General features: G+C 34.3%; 1 protein-coding gene across 4 annotated transcripts; it reads right to left on the reverse strand.

Moving 5' to 3' along the window:
* Nucleotides 1-3,098: 3,098 nt before the first annotated feature.
* Nucleotides 3,099-22,445, reverse strand: LOC125683823 (E3 SUMO-protein ligase NSE2-like). Of its 4 annotated transcripts, none has more exons than XM_056141182.1 (6): nt 22,310-22,445; nt 16,124-16,259; nt 15,747-15,853; nt 15,084-15,231; nt 12,418-12,610; nt 3,099-3,928 (listed from the first exon to the last, which is right to left on the reverse strand). In XM_056141182.1, the coding sequence occupies exons 2-6, from the start codon at nt 16,242-16,244 to the stop codon at nt 3,802-3,804; spliced, it is 696 nt and encodes a 231-aa protein (XP_055997157.1). In that variant the 5' UTR covers nt 16,245-16,259; nt 22,310-22,445; the 3' UTR covers nt 3,099-3,801. The 4 variants fall into 4 exon arrangements, with proteins under 4 accessions (XP_055997157.1, XP_055997158.1, XP_055997156.1 ...); XM_056141183.1 differs by having other exon boundaries at nt 16,124-16,274; nt 22,310-22,442; XM_056141181.1 differs by lacking the exon at nt 22,310-22,445 and adding an exon at nt 21,395-21,769.
* Between the last annotated feature and the right edge of the window lie 1,646 nt (nt 22,446-24,091).

A 24,091-nucleotide genomic window follows, 5' to 3' on the forward strand; every position in this document is an offset into this window, starting at 1 on the left:
CATGCAATGTTTTTTTAATATCTTTGGTACTTGAGATCACAGTTGTTTGGATTGAGGACCTCGACCCCTCCCACGGTATCCCTTTGTGAGCCGTTTCACTTTAAGTAAGCCAAGTTGTGATGTCACACTTGGCTGACAAAATGGGAGAATGCTGTGTGGGTGTCAACATTTTGCACTTCTTAGCAATATCTCAAATACATTTGAGCTCACCTGAGCCTTTCAAGTGATTACTTTATCCGTAAACTTTTCACATTTTCTTCTTATCCATACATGTAACTGCTGGGCCAATTTCAGTCAAACTTGGTACAAAGCATCTTTGGGTGAAGGGGATAAATATGCTCGAGTTCCTTATTGACAATATCTTCGTGGTCTTTGGTGATTAGGTCTTACAACAGTCTGTTGAAATTCCCATGGGCACGAATTGTGCTCCTTTGTTAGCTGACCTGTTTCAATATTCATATGAAGCAGAATTTATTCAAAAACTTGTACGCAAGAAATCTCTTGCTGTGGCCTTCAATTCGACATTTAGATATATCGACGATGTTTTATCTATTAACAATGATAACTTTCATTCATATGTCGATTAGATATATCCCTTTGAGCTCGAAATAAAAGACACCACAGAGTCATCCACTTCTGCTTCATACTTCGATATTTTATTGAAAGTAGACATTAACGACAAACTGGCAACTCAACAGTATGACAAACAGGATGATTTCAGCTTCTCCATCGTCAACTTCCAATATTTATGTAGCAATATTCCATTATCACCTGCATATGGTGTTTATATATCTCGACTGATTCGATAGGCAGGAGCTTGTTCTGCGTATAGTCAGTTTTTAAATCAAGGCAAGCTACTGACAAACAAGTTGATGGTACAGGGGTTTCAACAGTCTCAATTGAAAGTCAGCATTTCGCGAATTTTATGGTCGTTATAATGATCTAGTTCGTCAATACAACCCATTATTGGGTTAAATGCTGTCTGACATGTTTCATACAGATTGTTAGGCCGTTCTTGGCACACTGATTTTGACTACGGATAATTCTGTTTACCTGATCATGATATAGGGCTCACGGCGGGGGTGACCAGTCGACAGGATGCTTATTCCTCCTAGGCACCTGATCTCACCTCTGGTGTGTCCAGGGGTCTGTGTTTGCCCAACTATATCTATAATTTTGTATTGCTTATAGGAAATATGAGATTGATCACTGTTTGTTATCTTCACCTTTCATGAAGGACTATGCCCCCTTCAAAGGGGGAGATAGTCACAAAAATAAGGGTGGGGTCATTTCAAAATCTTGAAAGAAACTCCGTCAAAACTTGGACTTATGTCTGTGACTATACTACAATAAAATTCAAGTGGGTGAAAAAAAAGTGGGATAGATATTTCAACACCACTCAAAAAACAGTGGAAAGTAATATATGATCTGCCTTTTTCAACCACACATAATAGTAAATTATTACAATTCAAAATTACCCAATCATTACATTCTCACTACAAATAGTTTTGTTTAAAATTGGCAAAGTAAACTCAAATTTGTGTGATTTATGTAAACACAAAGAAGAAACAATCTATCATCTGTTGTGGGACTGTCCAAAAGTTACTTGGAGAGTTCATTAATCTTTGTTATTCAGAAGTCATTTTAAATCTGGATGGCATTACCATATTTGGAGAATTAAACAAAAGTGAATATATATATATAAAATGAGATGTTTAAAATAGAAGAGCTTTAAAGCAAATTGCATATGAAACTAATAAAATTATACATTTCAATACCAACTGGAAGAAATGGTCCTTTATTATTGATGATCTTTTAATTCTTCTCCATCTCTTGGAAAACGACACAAAATATATACATATAGGCCAAGATGATTATGTGATGTGATATATTAGATACGATATCAAAGATCTAGATATGTTTACCATATACTTATGCTTGACATCAATAATATACTTATGTTTTGTCATCATATATTCACATACGTGTATGTGTTCATATGGAAATAAATGTTGTAACCCCCCTTAAGACAAACATGGAAATCCAGAGTGTATGACCAAGGTCAAAAATTGTAATACCGAAATAAAAGTCCATGACACTTTGGACCCAACCCAAAGTCTGAATCCTGGGATTGTTAAATTCACCATTTTGGTACATTCCTTTCTGCTTTACCTCAATATTCATCAATAGTGCTTTACAGTATCAGAAAATTAAAGATGTCTTTCAAATGCAACTTAAGGTAGTACTCTACATCGTCATAATGGCCGACTTCCTATAAAAACATAGATGAAAAAATCGATATCAGCAATATTTGACTTTTCCTTTCCCATTTAAATACCAAGCCGAGTAGCTCAGTAGGTTAGAATACTGACTGCTGAATTGTAGGTCGCATGTTCGAGTCAGCAGGGGTTTACTGTAAAAAAAATTTCAGATTACCTTCTACTAAAACTGTATTTTTTGACAAAATCTAATAAATTTGAAAATTTTCAACTTCAAAATATTGTTGTACATATCCTCCACTTTTCATCTACATCAAATTTCTCTGGTGTAGCATACCTCCTTAAAAGGCAATAATCATCATAATTTTGGCCCCTGGCCCAAGATCTCGAAATTTACAATTAAATGTATACCGACTCCTTCTAAATACTACATTATCCCATTTACCTTCAATTTTAGTTTCAATAGCATTAAAGATGTTGGGTACCAAGTTTTGGCCCTGTCCTGGAGTCTGACCACTTCCACGGGGGATCATGAAATTTACAATTTTGGGAGAAGCTTTCCTGCTCAACATGGCTATGTATCTAGTTTTTCTAACAAAATTAATGTGTGGTTGTAGAGAATGTTGAAAATTGGTAAATTTTTGCCCCACTCCTAAGACCTCAAGGGTGCAGAAGTCCTTAAATTATTGTTTCCATTGTCCCATAGATGCTTCATACTAAATTTGAAGTATTGGAATGGTAGTAATCAAGAAGTTTAAAATATTCAATTGTTTAACAAAACAGTGGACGAAGACCGATATCAATAGGTCATCTAAGTGACTCCGGTGACCAAAAAATCTTGAACATCTAAATAATTCATTTCAAAACACAACAAATAGATCATATATTGTAAAATTTATTATTCCCAATTTAATTTTTTTGACAGACTGTCTATTATCTATAAAACTTGGGGTACAACACATTCCTACCTCCTTAAAAGACAGTAAAGGATAAAACATGTAACAATGTTTGATTTTTCTTCACCAGAGAATAGTATATTGCACAAAATATACACACGTTTGATTTTTCTTAAAGCTGACCTAAAAAAAAAATTCTATGCATCACATCAACTGCACAATGCAGTTGTTCAAAAGTTGGTCCAATCAGAAATGTCAAATATAAAACTAAACGCAGCGTAAATTCTTATGCCAAAATCTAAGATACTGTATTTCAACATTTCGGTTTCCGGAATGAAAATTGAATTGGCAAGGACATGATACATGTGAATCTGTCTAACCTTCTGGGAGTTTTATTTCACACCGATAAAACTACTTTATATATTTGGATGGCTACAAATTTAATACCGTAACATCTTTTATCCTAGTCACTATTTAGAATTTGTGTATTTTCCCGCATCCTCAATAATTTACTTGATGTAAAACATAAAATTGGTTTTCGTCAACCTTTAATATCCAATATAGCAGAGTACGGGCACCAGTTAAATGTTCATTGTTTATAACAATGGCCCCTAAAGCAAATGAACAATTGCATCTTCAATGACCTTTGATATAGATAGACTGGTATATAATTTCTCTGAACGTCATCAACTTGTTTTCTTCGCTCTCTTTTCTTGGCGTATTTTCCTCTCGATGTATCTCCTGAGTTCTTTATTCTCAACTAAATCGTCCTTCTGAATGGGGTTTTCATTCATACACCCAGCTACGGGGCACCTGTGTATAAATTTAGAACAAATTGAGCTTCACAATGAAAGTCTAATAAATGAATATATACTAATAGTATTGCCTGCAAATTCAAAATTTTATGTATGCAAAAATGTAATTCAGGTTTTTTTCTCTCTATGGTATTACCAATATGATAGAACAATATAAAAGTTTAAAAATAATAATTCTAATTTATATCTCTATGTTTCTTACACAAGTCTATATTTTACAACTTGTACATATCTATATTTTACAACTTGTACATATCTATATTTTACAACTTGTCCATATCTATATTTTACAATCTATAACTCATCTTTTAAAAATAGAACTTTTACAAGTATGTCAAACTGAACAACCACTTGCTTGTCAAAGTGTTTCAAAGAAATAAAATACAAGAGGTTCACAGGCCTTATCAGTCCCCTGAGTATTTGTTAAAAGAATCACTAGGCCCAGGGCGCCTAGGGCTGCGAAATCTCTAATAATTTTCCTCTTCTATATATCTAATCTAAATTCTAATATTCCATAGCGGTATTTCTCAAAACACAAATCCCCCGAAAGTGTCCATACAGATGAAAGACTTTACATACAAGTCAGTAATATATATTATATATATAGTATATCAACACTATATGACCATTTTCGACCTGCCCTAGTCAAAACCCTGGGGTTGTGAAAGTCAATTTTGGGACTGTACATCCTTTTCTGCTTTTCCTAAATAGGCATTTAGCTTTTATACCATATCAGCAAAATTAAAGAAGTCTTTCAAATGATGAAGACTATAATAAGTTTGGCCCCATCCTGGAACCAAACTCTTAACCTCTGGGATCATGGAATTTACTATTTGGTAAAGGACTGCCTGCTCTTTCTAAATATCCATTAATTTAGTATCAATTGCATTAAAGATACTTTTATTTAAATGTTTTACATATACACTATATATACCAAGTTTGACCCAACCCTGGAGTCCAAACCTATTCCCAGGTGATCATGAAATTTACAATTTTGGTTGAGGCCTTTCCTGCTCTACATCACCATGCATTCAGGTTTTAGCTCACCTGAGCTGAAAGCTCAAGTGAGCTTTTCCGATTGCCTGTTGTCCGTAGTCTGTAAACTTTTCACATTTTTGACTTCTCCAGAACCACTAGGCAAATTCCAACCAAACTTGGCCAAAAGCATCCTTGGGTAAAGGGCTTTCAAATTTGTTCAAATGAAGGGCAATGCCTCCTTCAAAGGGGAGATAATTACAAAATAGGGTGGGGTAATTTCAAAATCTTCTGAAGAACCACTGAGCCAGAGGAGCTGAAATTTACATGAAAGCTTCCTGACATAGTGCAGATTCAAGTTTGTTCAAATCATGGCCCCCGGGGTAGGTTGGGCCCACAATAGGGGATCAAAATTTCGCATGGGAATAAATATGGGAAATCTTTAAAAATCTTAAAGGGACTGATTCATGATTGTCCCCAAAATTTTATTTTTCACTTTTAATGATCAAAATCTACTGCCTAATATGTTTAAAAGATTTCACATAAAAATTAAGGTTATACATTGATCACAGAAGCTCAATTTAGAGAGTTAATTATTTGTTTGTAAACAAAGATCGCAGTATCTTATTGTTTACGAAATTTTCAAAAGAAATGGATTTTGATCTAAGTTTATTATATCTTTCACATTTCAAGCATTCTTCGTGTAAAAGTTAAAATTTGTGACTATGCAGACTTAAGATGCTATATATTACAAAATTAATATTTACTTGTTTGTTTGTATACATAAAAAGACTTGAGTCTTTGTTTACATAACACAGATCTAAGTGTAGAATATAGCCTTTATTCTTACATTCAGAAGGTCAAAATTTTGGTTGTCAATATTAAGAGTTGTACTTTTAATGTTTAACATCAAAAATAAAAAATATTTTGTTCAAAAATCATGAACCAGTCCCTTTTTTTTTTTTTTTTTTTTTTTATTACAAAATTTTATTTGATATAGAAATATAGTTGTTTGTAATCAATTCAAATTGTTCAAAATAAACTCACATTGTAACATAGTTAAAAATGTGCATAGTCAGATATTTGTCAGGTTTCATATTATAAAAAGTCATACCTGCAAAGGTGTATAAATTACAATTTGTCTTTAATTGCTTTCATAACTTTAGCATATTTTTTATCCTGAATTTTTGTGTACACTTCTGTATAAAAATTCAATTTACTTTTTATGTGGTTACATATTTCTTGAGGTTTTTCGTCTTTGTTATCTAATCTACAATACATTTTATACTTGTATATTTTACAGGCAATAAGAGATATTATGCTATTCAAAAAGAGTGTCTTTTCATTGTTTTCATAGTAAAATCCTATCACAATTGTTTTCCACGATATATCAAATTTTAAAATTTGTTTAACAATGTCCCATATATGAGAAACATTTTTACATTTTAAGATAAGATGTTCATTGTTTTCTTTAGCATCTCTGCAAAAGACACAAAAATCATTTTCTACTATCTTCCATTTCTTCAGCAATTCTCTGTTACACAATAGATTATTTAATAATTTATAATTAAATTCTGATATACTTCTGTCTCTTATGGATAAGATTTTTTGTTCATAAATAGATTTCCAAGCCGTTTTTGTTATTTCAAAAACCTTTCCGTAATATGTTTGGTGTAATGGAGGTATAAATTTTTCATGACAAAGAATTTCGTAAATCAACTTTGAATTGATATCACACACTTTAACATGTCCTTTACATAATAAATCGTATGATGTACTCCCATGAAAAATGTTTTCGTATCGTATATTTGAATATTCATAACTTTTGAAGGTTTTTGTTATAACTGTTTTTATAATCATATATTCACACATCCAGTTTTTTTTACATATAAGTTTGTCATCAAACCATTCCAAAGGTTTTATGCCATTTTCATTTACAATATCATTCAAAAATTTAAAACCGCTCCTCAGCCAATTATGAAAAAATATTGGCTTGTTTTTGTACATAAAATTTTTATTACACCACAACGGTTCTTTCAATAATGCATTCAGATAAAATTGTTTTTTATTTTTTTTACATTCGTTGAAAAATACAAGCATTTCCTTGTAGAATAGAGGAAAATGTTCCATTATTTGATAATCATTTGATTTCGTAATATTTGTTTTACATAGATATTCAAAATCAAAGTCTCTTTCTTTGCACAAACTATCTACAAAAAAGAATAGAGAGTTTCTCTCGCTTGAAATCCTGTTTATCCAAGATACTTTTATGGATTTTAATTTCAAAGATACATCGACAATTCCAATGCCTCCCTTTAGGACATTTCCAATCTGTGTATTTCTTTTAATTCTATCTCTTTTGTTCCATATATAGTTATATAACAAACTTTGAAATTTCTTAATTACTTCTTCATTTGGAAAGCTCAGAACTGATCCAACATATATAATCTTTGATATTGCTAGGCTATTGATGACACAAACTTTACCAAAAATGGTTAGGTTTCTTTTTTTCCATGATTCAAACAGTTTTTCTAAGTCATCTACAATTTTTGTCCAATTGTTTTTATAACATATTTCTTTGTTGTGTCCTATATAAATTCCAAGAGTTTTTATGCTATCATTGTTTACGTTAACATTTCTAATTTGTTTATAATGATATTTGTGAGGACCCGTTAATATACATTCTGTTTTTGACATATTTAAATACATACCCAAAACATTGCTGAATTTTGCTATGACTTTTAAAGAATGTTCTAGAGAGGTTTCATCTTTTAGAGGAAGAGTACAATCATCTGCATGTTGTATAATCTTAATACTGTTAGTCATTCCTGGTTTTTGAAATCCATTAATATTTGAATTCGATCTAATATTTACCGCTAATATTTCTATAACAAAAAGAAATAATATTGCAGAGATGGGACATCCTTGTCTTATACCTCTCTGCATATTGCATGTTTTGGACATCCATCCATTATTTTTTATTTTAAATATAGGTTTATTGTATAGTATGTTGACCCATTTGAGAAAGTTTTCGCCAAAGTTAAATTTTTTAAGAACTTTCGTCATGAAGTTCCATTCCACAGAGTCGAACGCTTTTTGGAAATCAAGAAATAACATTATTGATTCTATATCATTTTCTTCACAATATTCAAAAATATCAATAATTAACCTTGCATTCAGAGCTATATTTCTCCCTTTTATATAAGCTGATTGATTAACATGTATTGCTTTATCCAACACTTTTTGTAGTCTATTAGCTAAAAGAAAAGCTATTATTTTATAATCAGTATTTGTAAGACTAATAGGCCTATAATTGTTAAGACTCTGCGGGTCTCCTTTTTTAAATAAGAGAGTAATTAAAGATAGTCTTTGTGAATATGTCATTGTATACTTTTGGAAGATCTCTTGAAGAGTGCAATAATAATGTTGTTTTATGTTTTCCCAGAAAGTTTGATAGAATTCACACGGTAATCCATCAGATCCGGGTGATTTATTTTTTTTCATAATGAATACTGTTTCTGTACATTCTGATAGTGAGGGAAGGGTGTCTAATTCATTTTTTTCTTCATCATTTAGACTATATTCTAATTGTATATTACTTAAATATTCATTCACTTTATTATCATTTTCATTATTTGATGTATACAATTTTTCATAAAAATTGCATGTAGAATCTAATATTTCATCTTCATCAAAAACTGTACCTTTTTCATTTTTTAATGATTTTATCACATTTGATATTTGTCGTCTCTTTTCTAAATTTAAAAAATAAGAGGTATTTCTTTCTCCCTCTTCAATCCATTTTGCCCTTGATCTTACCTGTGCACCTTTTGCCTTTTTGTTTATTAATTCTGTCAATTCATTTTCTAATTTTCTTTTTCTATTCATATCTATTTTTTCATATGGCAAGTCTTCTATCTTACTTATTTCTCCTTGAATAGAATTTATTTTGTTTTTGTAAGATTTAGATATATTTTTCGATAAATTTATACATTTTGTTTTTATATTCCTTTTCAAATTTTCCCATGAATCTAGTGCATTTTCTTTATCGAAATTATAGTTTTTCAGGAATGTATTCATTTCGTTCATGAAGGTTTCATTTTCAATTAAAGATGTGTTAAATTTCCAGTATCCTGGACCTCTAAGGTTTTCATTTACAATCAAAGAAAAAATTAAACACTTATGATCAGACATTCTAGTACCGTTTGAGAAGTCACGTGATGAGCTAAGGTACGGACGTACTTTTTTTGCTCCGTCAATTTGACCGTCATTTTCACTCTTTAATTCGAGAAATTAATGCGATTTTCTCAGAGTTTGGAGTTTGGATAGATAGTGAATATATTTCTTGACTCTTGACACAATTTCTCAAGGTGATCTTGTTTTTGGACTGTTTTTGTGAATTTACACCTGTGCTGAGCGTGAATAGGTGTTCACAATCTACTCACGGTGCCTGTGTTTTTCGAACGGCGTTTCAGAGTCTCATAGTGTCTAAGATAACGAAATTATGGAGTGGACACAAACTCTTAAGCCAGTTTATATGCGGAACAGAGACATTCAAACAACAAAAAGTAAATATTTCACCGACTTTGACATTGCAGAAGCCGCGAGCGCAACAGTCTCGGATGTGATATGTGTACAAAGAGATAGAGATCTGTGGAGGATCTACATAAAGTCTGCGGAGAGTAGATCGAAATTAGTTACTGAAGGATTCTCACTTGGAAGCAGATCAATCCAGGTTTATGACACGAACCCATTCTCTGCGGGTACAGACTCTCCTGATGAGAAAGTTGTTCGAGTCCTAATTAAAGGTATACCTCTATCGGTTGAAGATTCATGTATTAAAAAGATGCTCAAAGGCTTAGGTCTAGGAGTAGAATTAACAAGTGATATCAAATATGAAAAAATCAGACATCCTAAAACCCACAGAATGACTGAAATATTAAATGGAAATCGTTTTGTGTATATGTCGCCTCTAGAGAATGGAAAATTCCTTCCACGCTCTGCGTCATGTGCAGGTTTACGCTGTACCATATCTCACAAAGGCCAACCCCTACGGGAACGAAAGAAGCAGTGCACAAACTGCTGGGCAGATGACCATTACAAAAATGCTTGCGAATTCGAGCAGAGTTGTAGAATATGCAAGCTACCAAGTCACTTTCCGGGATCGGATAAATGCAGATCATATGTCACTCACCAGGAGGACATAGTATGCTTCTCTGGAAAAGATAACCCTCTTTCAAATTTCTTCCCTACTGAGTTAAAGGTTTTTGGGCAAACATATCCTTCAGCCGAACATGCTTTCCAACACATCAAATCCTTACGTTCTGGTGATCTTAACCGTGCAGAAGCCGTAAGTAAAGCTGAAACCGCCTTAGATGCCAAACGTGTAGGAGGTCAGGTCCTGGAATCTGATGCTTGGATTACATCTAAAGACTCCGTTATGCGGGAAATACTGGAATCTAAACTACAGCATTGTTCACAATTCAGAAGTGCTTTAAAAAAAATCAGAAAATCCGATATTCTGGTGGAATCGACGTGGGATACTTATTGGGGTAGCGGGCTGAACGTGACCGGAACATCTCATACTCTAATGCAACATTGGCCAGGTGAAAATAAGCTTGGACGTATCCTCGACGGCATGGCAGCCAAATTGCAGCGTACAGACGAAAATTCAGCTACCAACAATTCCTCTAGATCAACAAGAAACAAGCAGGGCAAAAAACAGAGTTAAGTCTACCAAACAAAAACAAAAAAAAAAAAAAAAAAAAAAAAACGCTAGTCAGTCATACGCATGAACAAGTTAAATATTATTTCAGTGAACTGCAGGGGTTTAAATACTGCAGAAAAACGTATAAAATTTTATACCTGGATTAATGATAGCTGTTTTGATGTAATATTTATGCAAGAAACCCACTATATTGAAAAAAATGTACTAAATTATGATGCAAGGTGGAAAGGTATATCAATACATTGCTTTTCCGATTCAATTTTCAGTAGAGGAGTTTCAATATTATTTAATAAAGATTTGAATTTCAAAATACTAAATATACATAAATCTAATGAAGGCAGGAAACTCATGGTTAACATAGCATATGATGAAAAAATTATTACATTAGTTAATTTATATGCTCCAAACGATATCAATTATAGATGTGATTTTTTTAAACGGGCTAAAGAATGGATTAGTAAATATACAGCAAATTTTGATAATCTATTGATATGTGGTGACCTTAATTGCTCAACAGAAAATGAATCAGATAAAAGTGTTATAATTTTAAAACAACTACTGAACAAGCTCGATTTACACGACATGTGGAAAACTATGAAAAGCGGAAAAAAAGGATATTCATGGTGTAACGGAGTAAATATCCCAACAAGTAGAATAGATTATATTTTACTATCCGATACCTTTTGTTTTCAATGTGAAAATATAAGGCTTCAAAACATTCCTGGAACCAGTCCCTTTAAGACCCACTTGGCCAGGAAAGTACAAATTTACATGAAAGGTTTCTGACATAGTTCAGATTCAAATTTATTAAAATCATGACCCCCAGGAGTAGGATGGGGCCACAATAAGGGATCGAAGTTTTATATACAAATGTAGAAAAAATCTTCTCTAAAATAATTGGGCCAGAAAAGTTTATATTTACATGAAGTCTTCCTGACATAGTGCAGATTTAAATTTGTTAAAATCATGGCCCCTGGGGGTAGGATGGGGCTCACAATAGGGGCCGAAAGTTTTACATACAAATATATAGAGAAAATCTTTAAAAATCTCAAGAACCATTGGGCCAAAGAAGTTTACATTTACATGAAAGCTTCCTGACATAGTGAAGATATCATGGCCCCTGGCGTTAGGTTGGGGCCACAATAGGGATCAAAGTTTTATATGTAAATATATAGGGAAAATCTTTAAATATGGCTCAAGGTGACTCAGGTGAGCGATGTTGCCCACGGGCCTCTTGTTCAAGATTTCAAAAAGATAGTTCATCTTCACTATATGAACCTTAAAGCTATCCTAACACCAGGACCTCTGATCCAGGAGACATGAATTTCTAGGCATCCTTGCTCATCGTCAGTATTCAAAGTTTGTCTGCTTGATGTCCCAGAGCAAAGATGATTTCTAAAGACTGCATCTTGTGTTTTAGGATTTTGACTCCACGTTCAGGATACAAGGATGCAGTGATAAAGTTCCCCTCAACAAAAGGAATTCCATTAAAAGAACACACAATGGACGACACCGGACAACTACACATCACAATAGGTTACCTGAGTCACTCAGGTGCCCTAACCCTCCAGAAATACTCACTTTGTCCTATTTTTCTTGCTATTATCCAGAAATACTGAGTAACTTTCCCCTATTTTTCTTGCTTTTATCCAGAAATACTCACTTTGCCCTATTTTTCTTGCTTTTATCCAGAAATACTGAGTAACTTTGTCATATTTTTCTTGCTTTTATCCAGAAATACTCACTTTGCCCTATTTTTCATGGTTTTATCCAGATATACTCACTTTGCCCTATTTTTCTTGGTTTTAATGTAGTGTAAAATCCCCTCCCTGTCATAGTTGTGCTCACAGTGTTTGTTGGTGACCGGGTTGACCATGTCTTTCCCTGTGTAAGGACACCTGGTGTTGATGTCAGACTGGGTCAGGACCATTTCTTCGTCACCTGTATATGTTTGAGGAACCGCTCCTACTCGTCTGTCTGTTAAAATGTAACAGAAAGAATACAGATCATGTGCATGTGTTAAAACAATGACGGGCTAAAGTCTTATCTCTACAACATACACACTTATAGCAAAGTCAACTCATTTACAATCAATGAAAAATAAAAATGAACTAATCATTAATCAACCACTGTGCTTCTACTAACAACATGAACCTGATGAATATGCATTCTGTACACTAACTAGAAAACCGACACGGTCAGCAAGGGCCCTGCCGAGGGTTATTAGAGGAAAGTGACATCTATATTTGACATAGCAATGTTTGGGGCTGGTATATATGTTAGAATTAATAATATATAAAGATACATTGGAATGCCAATTTGTGAACAAGAGGCCCATGGGCCACATCGCTCACCTGAGTCACCTTGGCCCATATCTGAAGACTTTCCATATATATTTGCATGTAAAACCTTAGTCCCTATTATGGCCCAAACTACCCTTTGCAAACTTGAATCTACACTATGTCAGAAAGCTTTCATGTAAATGTCAACTTCTTTGGCCCAATGGTTCTTGAGAAGAAGATTTTTAAAGCTTTTTCCTATATTTGTATGTAAAACTTTGACCCCCCCCCCCCCCCCACACTTGTGGCCCCATCCTACCCCCGGGGGCCATGATTTGAAGAAACTTGAATCTGCACTATGTCAGAAAGTTTTCTTGTAAATATCAGCTTTTCTGACTCAGTGGTTATTGAGAAAAAGATTTTCCCTATATATTTGTATGTAAAACTTTAATCCCCCCTTGTGGTCCCATCCTACCTCCGGGGGCCATGATTTGAACAAACTTGAATCTGCACTATGTCAGAAAGCTTTCATGTAAATAGCAGCTTTTCTGGCTCAGTGGTTCTTGAGAAGAAGATTTTTAAAGATTTTGCCTATATATTTCAATATAAAACTTTGACCTCCTATTGTGGCCAAACCCTTACCACGGGGGTCATGATTTGAACAATTTCAATTTGTAAAAGCAGACATGATCTTGAACTTTGACCATGAGAAACAATAGGCATCCTCCAATTGGCATAAAGTGTATGTGTACAAGTCTGACAGTCCTAGCCCCAACAGTTCAGTTTGTATACTGCCTACAAGGTTTTCCTACTAAGTAATACTGCGACCTTGACCTCTGACCTCTAAAATTGAAAAACAAAAGACACCTCATCATGGTGATCAAATGTACCAAGTTGCAATATCCTGGAGCTTACGGTTTGGTTTGTATCCTGACTACAATGTTTTCCTAAGTGATACTACGACCTTGACCTTTGATCTTGAAAAACAATGGGCATGTTCCTCTCAACATGGTGATAAAATGTACCATGTTGTAAAATACTGGTGCTTACGGTTCAGTCTGTTTCCTACGAACAAGGTCCGGAGAGATGGACAAGGCCATACCATAATTCCACGATAATTCCATATGTTCCACGAGCATATAACAGATGACTGAGACAGTGGGTGACAGGAATATATTGGTTTGATTTTTGTAGTGACAGTGGGTGACAGGAATATATTGGTTTGATTTTTGTAGTGACAGTGGGTGACAGGAATATATTGGTTTGATTTTTGTAGTGACAGTGGGTGACAGGAATATATTGGTTTGATTTTTGTAGTGACAGTGGGTGACAGGAATATATTGGTTTGATTTTTGTAGTGACAGTGGGTGACAGGAATATATTGGTTTGATTTTTGTAGTGACAGTGGGTGACAGGAATATATTGGTTTGATTTTTGTAGTGACAGTGGGTGACAGGAATATATTGGTTTGATTTTTGTAGTGACAGTGGGTGACAGGAATATATTGGTTTGATTTTTGTAGTGACAGTGGGTGACAGGAATATATTGGTTTGATTTTTGTAGTGACAGTGGGTGACAGGAATATATTGGTTTGATTTTTGTAGTGACAGTGGGTGACAGGAATATATCGGTTTGATTTTTGTAGAGACAGTGGGTGACAGGAATATATTGGTTTGATTTTTGTAGTGACAGTGGGTGACAGGAATATATTGGTTTGATTTTTGTAGTGACAGTGGGTGACAGGAATATATCGGTTTGATTTTTGTAGAGACAGTGGGTGACAGGAATATATCGGTTTGATTTTTGTAGTGACAGTGGGTGACAGGAATATATTGGTTTGATTTTTGTAGTGACAGTGGGTGACAGGAATATATTGGTTTGATTTTTGTAGTGACAGTGGGTGACAGGAATATATTGGTTTGATTTTTGTAGTGACAGTGGGTGACAGGAATATATTGGTTTGATTTTTGTAGTGACAGTGGGTGACAGGAATATATTGGTTTGATTTTTGTAGTGACAGTGGGTGACAGGAATATATTGGTTTGATTTTTGTAGTGACAGTGGGTGACAGGAATATATTGGTTTGATTTTTGTAGTGACAGTGGGTGACAGGAATATATTGGTTAATTTTTTTTTTATTTTGTAGTGACAATTTTGCAGACGAGCAATACCTGGTTCAAGTATATCTGTAATTTTTTCTTCCAAGTCCACAAATTTATGATGGTTTTCAAGAGGAACCTTCTGACTTTTGCTTCTGTAGGCCTCTAGCTTCTTCTCGACCTCGTCCTCTAAATCAACAGTCTCCTCGCATTGGGCTGCCTGATACAATGCCAAAAGAAATGCAAGCACTTTAGTTTTGGTGATGGCAGCACAACTATCTTGCTGACAAATCTTTTGATTACTGATAACACAGACCATTATCAAAATGTTAAAATCCATTTCAAAACGGTTAGAGAAACTACCTAATATGAGAAGCATGTGACTTTCTTTCATCACAAGCTTTAAGCCAATACTGTCAATGAACAATTTTTCTTAAACCTTATCCAATATTGCAGAAATTTACATAATGGACAACAATCTATAAATAGATATATACAAAAAGTCTTGGTGATCAAAATGGTGAAATTTGTCCAAGAAATGTGATGAATCTTTACTGACTGCCAAATACAAAATAAAATGTCCCTCCTCTTCTTCTAGAGGAGGATTTATGAAACAAATTTATATATATCCATACAGTAAAGTTGACAAGAGGTTGATCATCTGCTGCACGTACGAAATCAGTACACATAGGACCAAGTGCGAATTGAAACACAACAACATTAATTAATGTGAACCTGCTTCGTCACGTCTTCCACAGAGTGCATGAAGTCCTCCAGATCCCTCTCCATCTGCACATAGTCTTTCATTACACTCTTCAAAATATCAACTTCCTTCTCACTCTCTGAAAAGAAAAGAGTATGGTCATTATAAGCAACAGCTTAATAATTTTTGGAATTTTCAACCTCTATTTCTTTAATTTACTCCTATCTTAAAAGATTTAAAGCTGTTTTAATTAAAGCAATTGATGATTTATAAAAGCCTATTCTAATTTAACTGGAGATCTTGGTAAAGTAATTGTAATTCAATCAATTACATTAGTTTGTAATGGACACCATCCCTACTACATATGACATTTATTGTCAACAGAATGTTGCTTTGTAATAATACTCACCAATTTTACTATCTGCGAAATCCTGGGCAACATCTAATGTGGTTTCCATACCCACCTTGATATATTCCTGCACTGTTTTCAGAGATTTTTTAGCTTGCTCAATTACTGCAAACTGTGCCATGGTGTCCTTTTATCTCTAAATGTAAACAATCTGAATATTAACATATACTCCCATATCAGAGTGTGGAAAAGGTACTCGTCTGCTTGTCCTGGGTGAATTTAACTAATACTGTGCAAAATGAAATAGTTGTAACAGATATGACTGTATAAATGGGTGAAGATAGAGAACAGTGATCAATCTCAGAACTCCTATAAGAATAGAGAGCAAGGCAAACACGGACCTGTACGTGATTGTAGTAATAAAAACGGTGGCACTACAAGCCAGTCAAATGCGGAGGCACCACTGCAATGTTAGCATCAATTCGAGCCAAAACAAACAGGATCGTGTCAGGCTGTATCGACTTCTCCCCCTCCCCCGGGTCATGTTTAATTTTCCGCAATGATGAGAGGTGGATTTGAATTGAAATATCCTAGCAAGAGCCCAAGAGCTTCAGCAATAACTGAACAAATAGCCTAAAAATCTATTAACTTGGAACCATTTTTTGATTCAGCTATTCGTTTGTCAATGTTTATTTAAAGTATTTCAAGTCGAATGAAAGAAATATCAGAAGATAACTGTTTTTCTTTGATTTCATTAAGATTTTTATAATATTGTGATATATTGCAAAACAAAATTCAATCTTCGGGTCGCAATACCCAGTACTAATTAACAGTTAGGTGCCAACTTCGGAAGATTTTTTGTCCTGTTTATCAGGTCTTCCCCTACAGCGAGATCTTCTCGCTAAAACGCAATTATCCCTCTTTAGCAAGAGTAAATATATCCCATACAACCAAGAAAAACACCCGTGGAGTACATCTCTTCATGTTTCACGTGAAAACAAAGAAAAGGCGCTAAATTGTCTGATACCTTTGCAAATATACAAATCAAAACAAAAAAACTCACAATGTGCATTGGATTTCAGCCTCTTTCCCTGTTAAGCAGCAACATTGATATGAAATTTCTTGACTGTGTTGTCAATTTTATAGAGACAATTCGCGCCATGTTGAGTGTGTTTTAGCGAGAAGACTTCGCTATAATAGGGGAAGTGTTCGCAACCTGTTAACAGGTTCCCCATTAGCGAGATATTCTCGCTAAAATGCGATTATCCCTCTTTAGCAAGAAATAAACATTACCATAAACAGGTGTTTTCAGTGTCTTTATTGAAAGTAATGGCAAATTCTGTGCATTGCTGAATAAGTGCGACACACACTCAACATGACGCGAAGAATTGTTCCTATGAAATTGACAACATAGTCAAGAAATTGCATACCAAAGTTGCTGCGTAAGAGGGGAGCAGTCTGAAATTCAATACACATCGTGAGTGTTTTTGTTTTGACTAATATATTTGCAGAAGTATCAGACATTTTATAGCAATGACTGGCATGCGCGACTTAAGGCTCTTTCCCATTCTGCCACATGTTAAATAGGTCGTGTTTAACAGTCAATAAATATATTTTGTCCACGCTTATCTAGCAAAATTTTGTTAGATATGAAAAGTTTGAAGTTTATTGTACCTGTTCCATTCATAATTTCTTGAAACAGATTCGTAAACAGCTCCAAAACACGGAAATTGCGTACCTCTCCGAATAAATATTTGACGTAATGGCGGCCATGAGGAGGAAAACACCACAGTTATAAATAGGCAAATTACACACATGTGATTTGAAGAGGTTATCTAAATGTTTGAGTTTGTAAGAGATAGATGATTCTAAAAACAGCTCAAGAACGTGGATCCACGCCCAAATATGGAAAATAAAAGTGAAAGTAGATGACAACCCGTCTAACGGGTTGTGTTTATCTGTGTCTCTTACTTTCCCTGTTCTTTTTGACAGTACTTTGACAGGTATAATTAAACGCGGAAATATCGAATCTTTAATTCGGTACATAGATTTCTACAATAAAACATAGCGCATAGGCGCACAATGAACATGAACAGTGACAGATGGCAGAAAAATCGGGCCATTTTCAATCAGGGGCAGATAACTTCATTGTCGCAATTTTGTCAGGAACTAAGAAAAGTGAAGAAACATGGGGTATCTCTCAGGTTTGCGTGTTTATTTATTCACATTGAATTCTTTTTCTTTTACAGATTTGCATAATGCTAAATGACATTAAAAGATCTACATTCACTTTTAAGACAGTTTCAAGTAGATCTATTACTATATTTTGTATTTAATAGCATGTCAAATGATTTTAGAAAAAAATCTCAGCTAACTTAAAGTAACTTGTATGATGTTGTTATACAGTTTACCTTAGCTGAGATTTTTTTTTAGCAATTACTAAAGGATTTATCTGAAATATTAGATTGTACAAAACATTAAACTGTTTTCTCATTCTTTTTACAAGAGCTCAGAACCACGCAAGTGACTCTGACAATACAAGGAGTGACAGTAGGCCTCCAAGCCCAAGCATATGATATTGAATAGGAGGAAACTACACCATTTTGGTAGGCACATTAAATGTTGATAGAAATACCCAGTATTATTTTTATTTACTTTAAATTTTCATGTAGAAGAACCATTTAGTAGAACTTTGCCCAGTGAAATTGATGCCCTTCAGCCATAGTGTACCAACCTCATGTGAAATTATTCAAGACATTACTACCCAACTTAATTAAGTCTGCAAAATCCTCAACAATATCATTATCTAAAGAATTACAAAAAAGTTGAGAAAGCTTCAACAAAAATCTGAAAAGCAGCTCCCTCATGAAAAGCACATTCAACAAAAACAAGTATCAGTGAAGTTCTCAATGAATTACCAAATCTGAAAGTGGAGGGGCAAAGAGAAGAAATCTAACTTCACAGGAGTTAACTGCAAATGTTTAAAAACTTGTACAAGAGTCCTTTTCAATTCAATGTTAATGAAAGTGAAGATAAGAGGACTGGTATGAATGTCCAACATACATTTGAATAAGGTGGCCAGAAAGTGTGGTATGATGACTTTGTTGTCTCTCAGTCACCATTGACTTTGCATGGTTCCTAAATCCCCTTTTGTACCCTTATATTTTTTGTAAAATTTAGTACAATTCCTATTTTTTCCCCAGTTTCCAGTTTTGCTTAGGCCAAATAAAATTATACCTCTGTTTCCTGTTACCCGACCGACTGATGCCTTGACCCCCCGACTGGGCGAAAATGTTGTTAAAAAAATGTCCCCAATCGACCGGGAAATCGGCAATTACGGTTCCGAATTTGCTTGTACTCAACTTCCGGTACATTTCAAGGGAGCTCATCAAGGTCATCATGGCTGCCCACATGTTGTTGGTGAGCAGCCTCTTAGGTCTTAGGTTTAAGAAGTGCCACCATAAAGATGAAAAGTCCGTGCTTAAGACGGTTGAGGATAGAACGACACTTGAAGAAGTATTTCAATCTGATCATGGGGTGTTGCCCAAAAATTCCAGTCTTCTTGTCAAAACATTGGCAGATGACCATAATATTTCCGATGTTAACCCAAACCTGACAATTGCTGATATTAACCGGGACTTCAAAATGCACGAGCAGTAATTAACTGCGTAGAATGTAGAAAGCCTCGTGTGGTCTACAGCCGGAAAAAGGTAATTGTTACTAAAGAATAAGAGTCTAAATAAATTAATTTGCAGAAATAGCCAAAACAAACATTTCTGCATTTGAGACAGTTAAATTTTCAATTTTCAAAGCATGAGGCCTGTTCTAGTTTGTAAATACTAGCCTGTAGTAAAATGTGTCTCATCTGATTCCAATAGTAAAGTTTACAAAGGTCTTAATAAAATAATTCTTAGATTCTCATCCCCTCCCACCCTAATTTTAACTCCCCTTAATGAAATGCATACCTGTTCCAAATTTTCAGAAAAATTAGATGGGAATTTAGGGTTTTTTTCTTCATTATGGTCTAATGTTACTTTTTAAGTACTTTAATGTAAAACGAAACTTGTTTGTTGACTTTTTTAGCTAACAACAGAGAGGCAGCTATGCAGTCTGGCTGTTGCCATCACATAATTCGACTATACATGTGGGACAATTATGCTGCCAGATGAGCATCACATGTATAACATGCTAACTACACGGATGAACATTACCTGTCAGAGTCCTATTGAACTACCCTACTACACCGTTGCCTTAGGACCAGTTGATGTCTGTGCTCATTGTGGCTGCACTGGGGCAGACTCAAAAACAGAACTTAAAAAAACTGCACAAGTCTGTCCTGCCTCTTGTAATGAATGTGAAAATGATGGCAAAAAACCTGTCGTGGTCAGATTGTACGGCAGTTTGGAGTGACTTTTGGATGTTGTTGTTGATCTAAAGTGACCTTTAATGTTTATAAATGAATTACAAACTGTAATGATTGTTTATTAAAAGAAAACAAAACCAGTATTAATTATTTTAGCACTTGTAGAGGACTGTGTGTCTACAATTCGTACAACACACTCCTTGATTCAAAAAAAAAAAAGCCTACCTACCTACCCAATTTTTTTCTGACATGTAACAGGAAACAGAGATATAATTTTATTTGGCCTTATTATGAATAAAATGTTCCAATTGCATGCAGTTGTTTAAACTTTCTCTTTTCTGTATTCCTCTCTCTGGCTTCTTGTCGATTTGTTACCTGTCCGAGCTCCGTATAGATCATAGACACATTGATTTATTTAGTTGTACTTAAAAAATTTAAATCGATATGATGTGAATAAAACAACTTCGATTCATATATATGACATATGTTTTACTGCTGCCTAATTAATCAGGATTATAATTTGAATTGTATGTGGAAAATGAAAACACTACCACATTAAATGAAATAGAATTTATGGTATTATACATGTAGTTATAATTGTATCAATGGAATGTCCATTTAGCATTTTAAAAAATTATAATTCCTTTATGAAAATAATATTAGTATCATTATCTTTTTAGGTGGCTTGTTTTCCTGAATGGTACAACATAAAGTACTCCTGCCATCTACACAAACTGAACAACGACTTCACTAGAATCGGGGGAACTTGAAAATTAAAATTTAATGGATTGTTTACTTGTTTCTTATTAAAAGCATTTCTTGCTTTAGATAGTTGAAATAAATGTTGATAGAGGGCAAAGCCCTCTCACGGCCCAAAGAGCCGTGAGAGTGGAGCTCTCCCTATAGGTAATACGTATATACATGTTTAAAAGGAAAATATAGGAAAATAATGAAAAATTAAACCATACCTATGGAACTTGAAAAGTTTGGTACCAATGGCGTCGATTCGAATATTAGCGCGTGGACATGTATTCCTCCATTTTGAATCTCGTCTACCCTAGTTCACGTCGTTCTCAGATGTTACATAAAATCCGTAAAAGCATGTAAATCTTATAATCTTAATCATATATAATCACTCCACGATTAACGCCATGTTTTTGTTGTGGTTCAAACGCTATGTTTGTAAATTTGCTAAATAACGACGTTGAATTTGACGTCACAAAGTACTGTTTACATCAATTGCGTTATATTTCCCGTGTTCAATATGTAGGTGGATCAAATGTCCAAAATTAGAATGCTTCGATACAGCTCCGTCCGCGTGCTAACTTCAGGTTGTTTTTGTCCTGTTTTGGATATAGATACAAATGCCCAAACTTTTTTGCTTCGCCCTCAAACATGGTCACGCCGTAAAACATATTACATTGTTTTTAAAGTGTTTTATTCAGTTTGAGGATGACTGAAAAAATTGGCAAAAAAGTTTAAAACTTGCATATTTTCAAATACTCATATCTTTGACATATGTTAAGCGATCTGAGAAAAAAATTGTACCATTGTAATCCTTGTGAATTTACCTTTCTTTTGATATAAAATACGTGTGATTTTACAACTTTTTGCCTGTCATTGCTACATTTTAGCACTTTTTCTTCTTTACACGTGAAACACGAAATGATTTACTCCACGTGTGTTTTTCTCTGTTGTACGGGATATATTTACTCTCGCTAGAGAAGGATAATCGCGTTTTAGCGAGAATATCTTGCTATAGGGGAAGTATTCCCAACCTGCTGTTAATTTGGATAAATATATAGGCCCAATACTTTCTTGCTTCGCCCTCAAAAAAAGTCACACCGTAAGACAATTATGAAGAGTATAATTCCTATCAATACCTCTCCAAAAAGTATCTGATAATAAGTGCAGCGGCAGTCTTTCTCGATTCTGTTTGTGTTACACCGTAGTACTACACAGTCGAAAAGGAAACCACATTCCCGCCAGCTTTCATTAAGCACATCCGGTGTATATAATGAATACATCGATCCCGACAGAAAAATAACTAGGCATATCATAATGTTCAAATACGACAAGATATATATGATTTCAATAGCAGAGTTAAAAATATAAATGTACTGATATGTATGAAGCCAGTAAAGGATTGATAACATACCACTTTTATAACATAAATTCTAATTTTGCTTCAAATTAATTATGCATTTAATTGTAGACATTTCTGGAAAATAATGATTGAAAAGTTTTTAATCCTGGCTCACTTCCTCACTGTCCTTTTGTTGCCTTTGCCGCTCTTTCAGATTTTTTTTTATCCTGACAGCCTCTGATTGAAAAAACAAATAATTTGGTATTGAAAACAAATCAAATACTGGTACAGAATCCAACATATAGATCATATAATTAAATCTTTTAAAGACAATTTAACGTACATGTACATTACAGACCTGTGCATATTGGTCTATAAACCTTAGTATCTCTATCAAAAACATGATCATGTATACAATAAACATTAGATGGAGACAAGTTGAGAGAAAAATGTTCAATGCTCTACTACTTACTTATTATGTCTCTTAATTCTAGATTTGACAGCCCTCTTTTTGTTCTTTTCCCACTCCAATTTAATTGCAATGCTAAAAAGACAGTATCCCTGAACACATGTCTGAACACTGTTGCCTCCAATGCATACAAGTTTCCCAAGCTTTAAATCACAAACATATATTTATATTAGTTAACTGAAACGACCTTTAGATACATGTACAAAATAATAAATGTATAGTGTAGTATTTATTACAAATGTACAAAACAATGTATTGTTCAGTATTGAAGTGAACCCAGCAGAGCAACAACCAAATACAGTCACCATGACAACACTTTGCGTAAAGAATATTTGAAATGTGATAGATATGATAAACTTGCATCGATAACAATTTCTTTTGAAAACTTCGTAAACAATATCATACCGCAATCTTTATTTACTTACTTACTTACTTAGACCTGCCGTTCCGTGAGGAGCATAGGCCATCAACGACAGTTCTCCAACGAACACGATTCTGGGCTGCTTTTGCTGCGTCGCGCCAGGTCATGCCCTGCTATGCGTCTTTAATTCTGCCTCCGAGTCACGCCTCCGGGTGTTTCTTGGATGTCCGCTCTTTCTCTTGCCCTGCGGGTTACAGGTCAGGGCCTGGCGTGTGGTGCTGGAAGGTGGCTTCCTTAGGGTGTGTCCAATCCAGCCTCACTTCCTCCGTCTGATTGGTATGTCTAAGGGTTCCTGCCCAGCCCTGCTCTCTTCCATAGTTCTTCATTTGTGATATTTTCAGGCCATCGGATGTTGAAGATGCGCCTGAGACAGGTGTTGTAAAATGTCTGGATCTTCTGCAGGGTTGTTTTGGTCGTTCTCCATGTCTCTGTCCCATACAGTAAGACGGACTTAAATTAACATTGGTACTATTTGATACACGATTTTTATTTGATTACAGTACTATACAATATTATTATTCGATTACAGTACTATACAATATTATTATTCTATATTACAGTACTATACAATATTATTATTCTATATTACAGTACTATACAATATTATTATACTATATTACAGTACTATACAATATTATTATTCTATATTACAGTACTATACAATATTATTATACTATATTACAGTACTA

The sequence above is a fragment of the Ostrea edulis genome, chromosome 6 (genome assembly GCF_947568905.1).
Source record: "Ostrea edulis chromosome 6, xbOstEdul1.1, whole genome shotgun sequence".
In the NCBI taxonomy this organism is placed as follows: domain Eukaryota; kingdom Metazoa; phylum Mollusca; class Bivalvia; order Ostreida; family Ostreidae; genus Ostrea; species Ostrea edulis.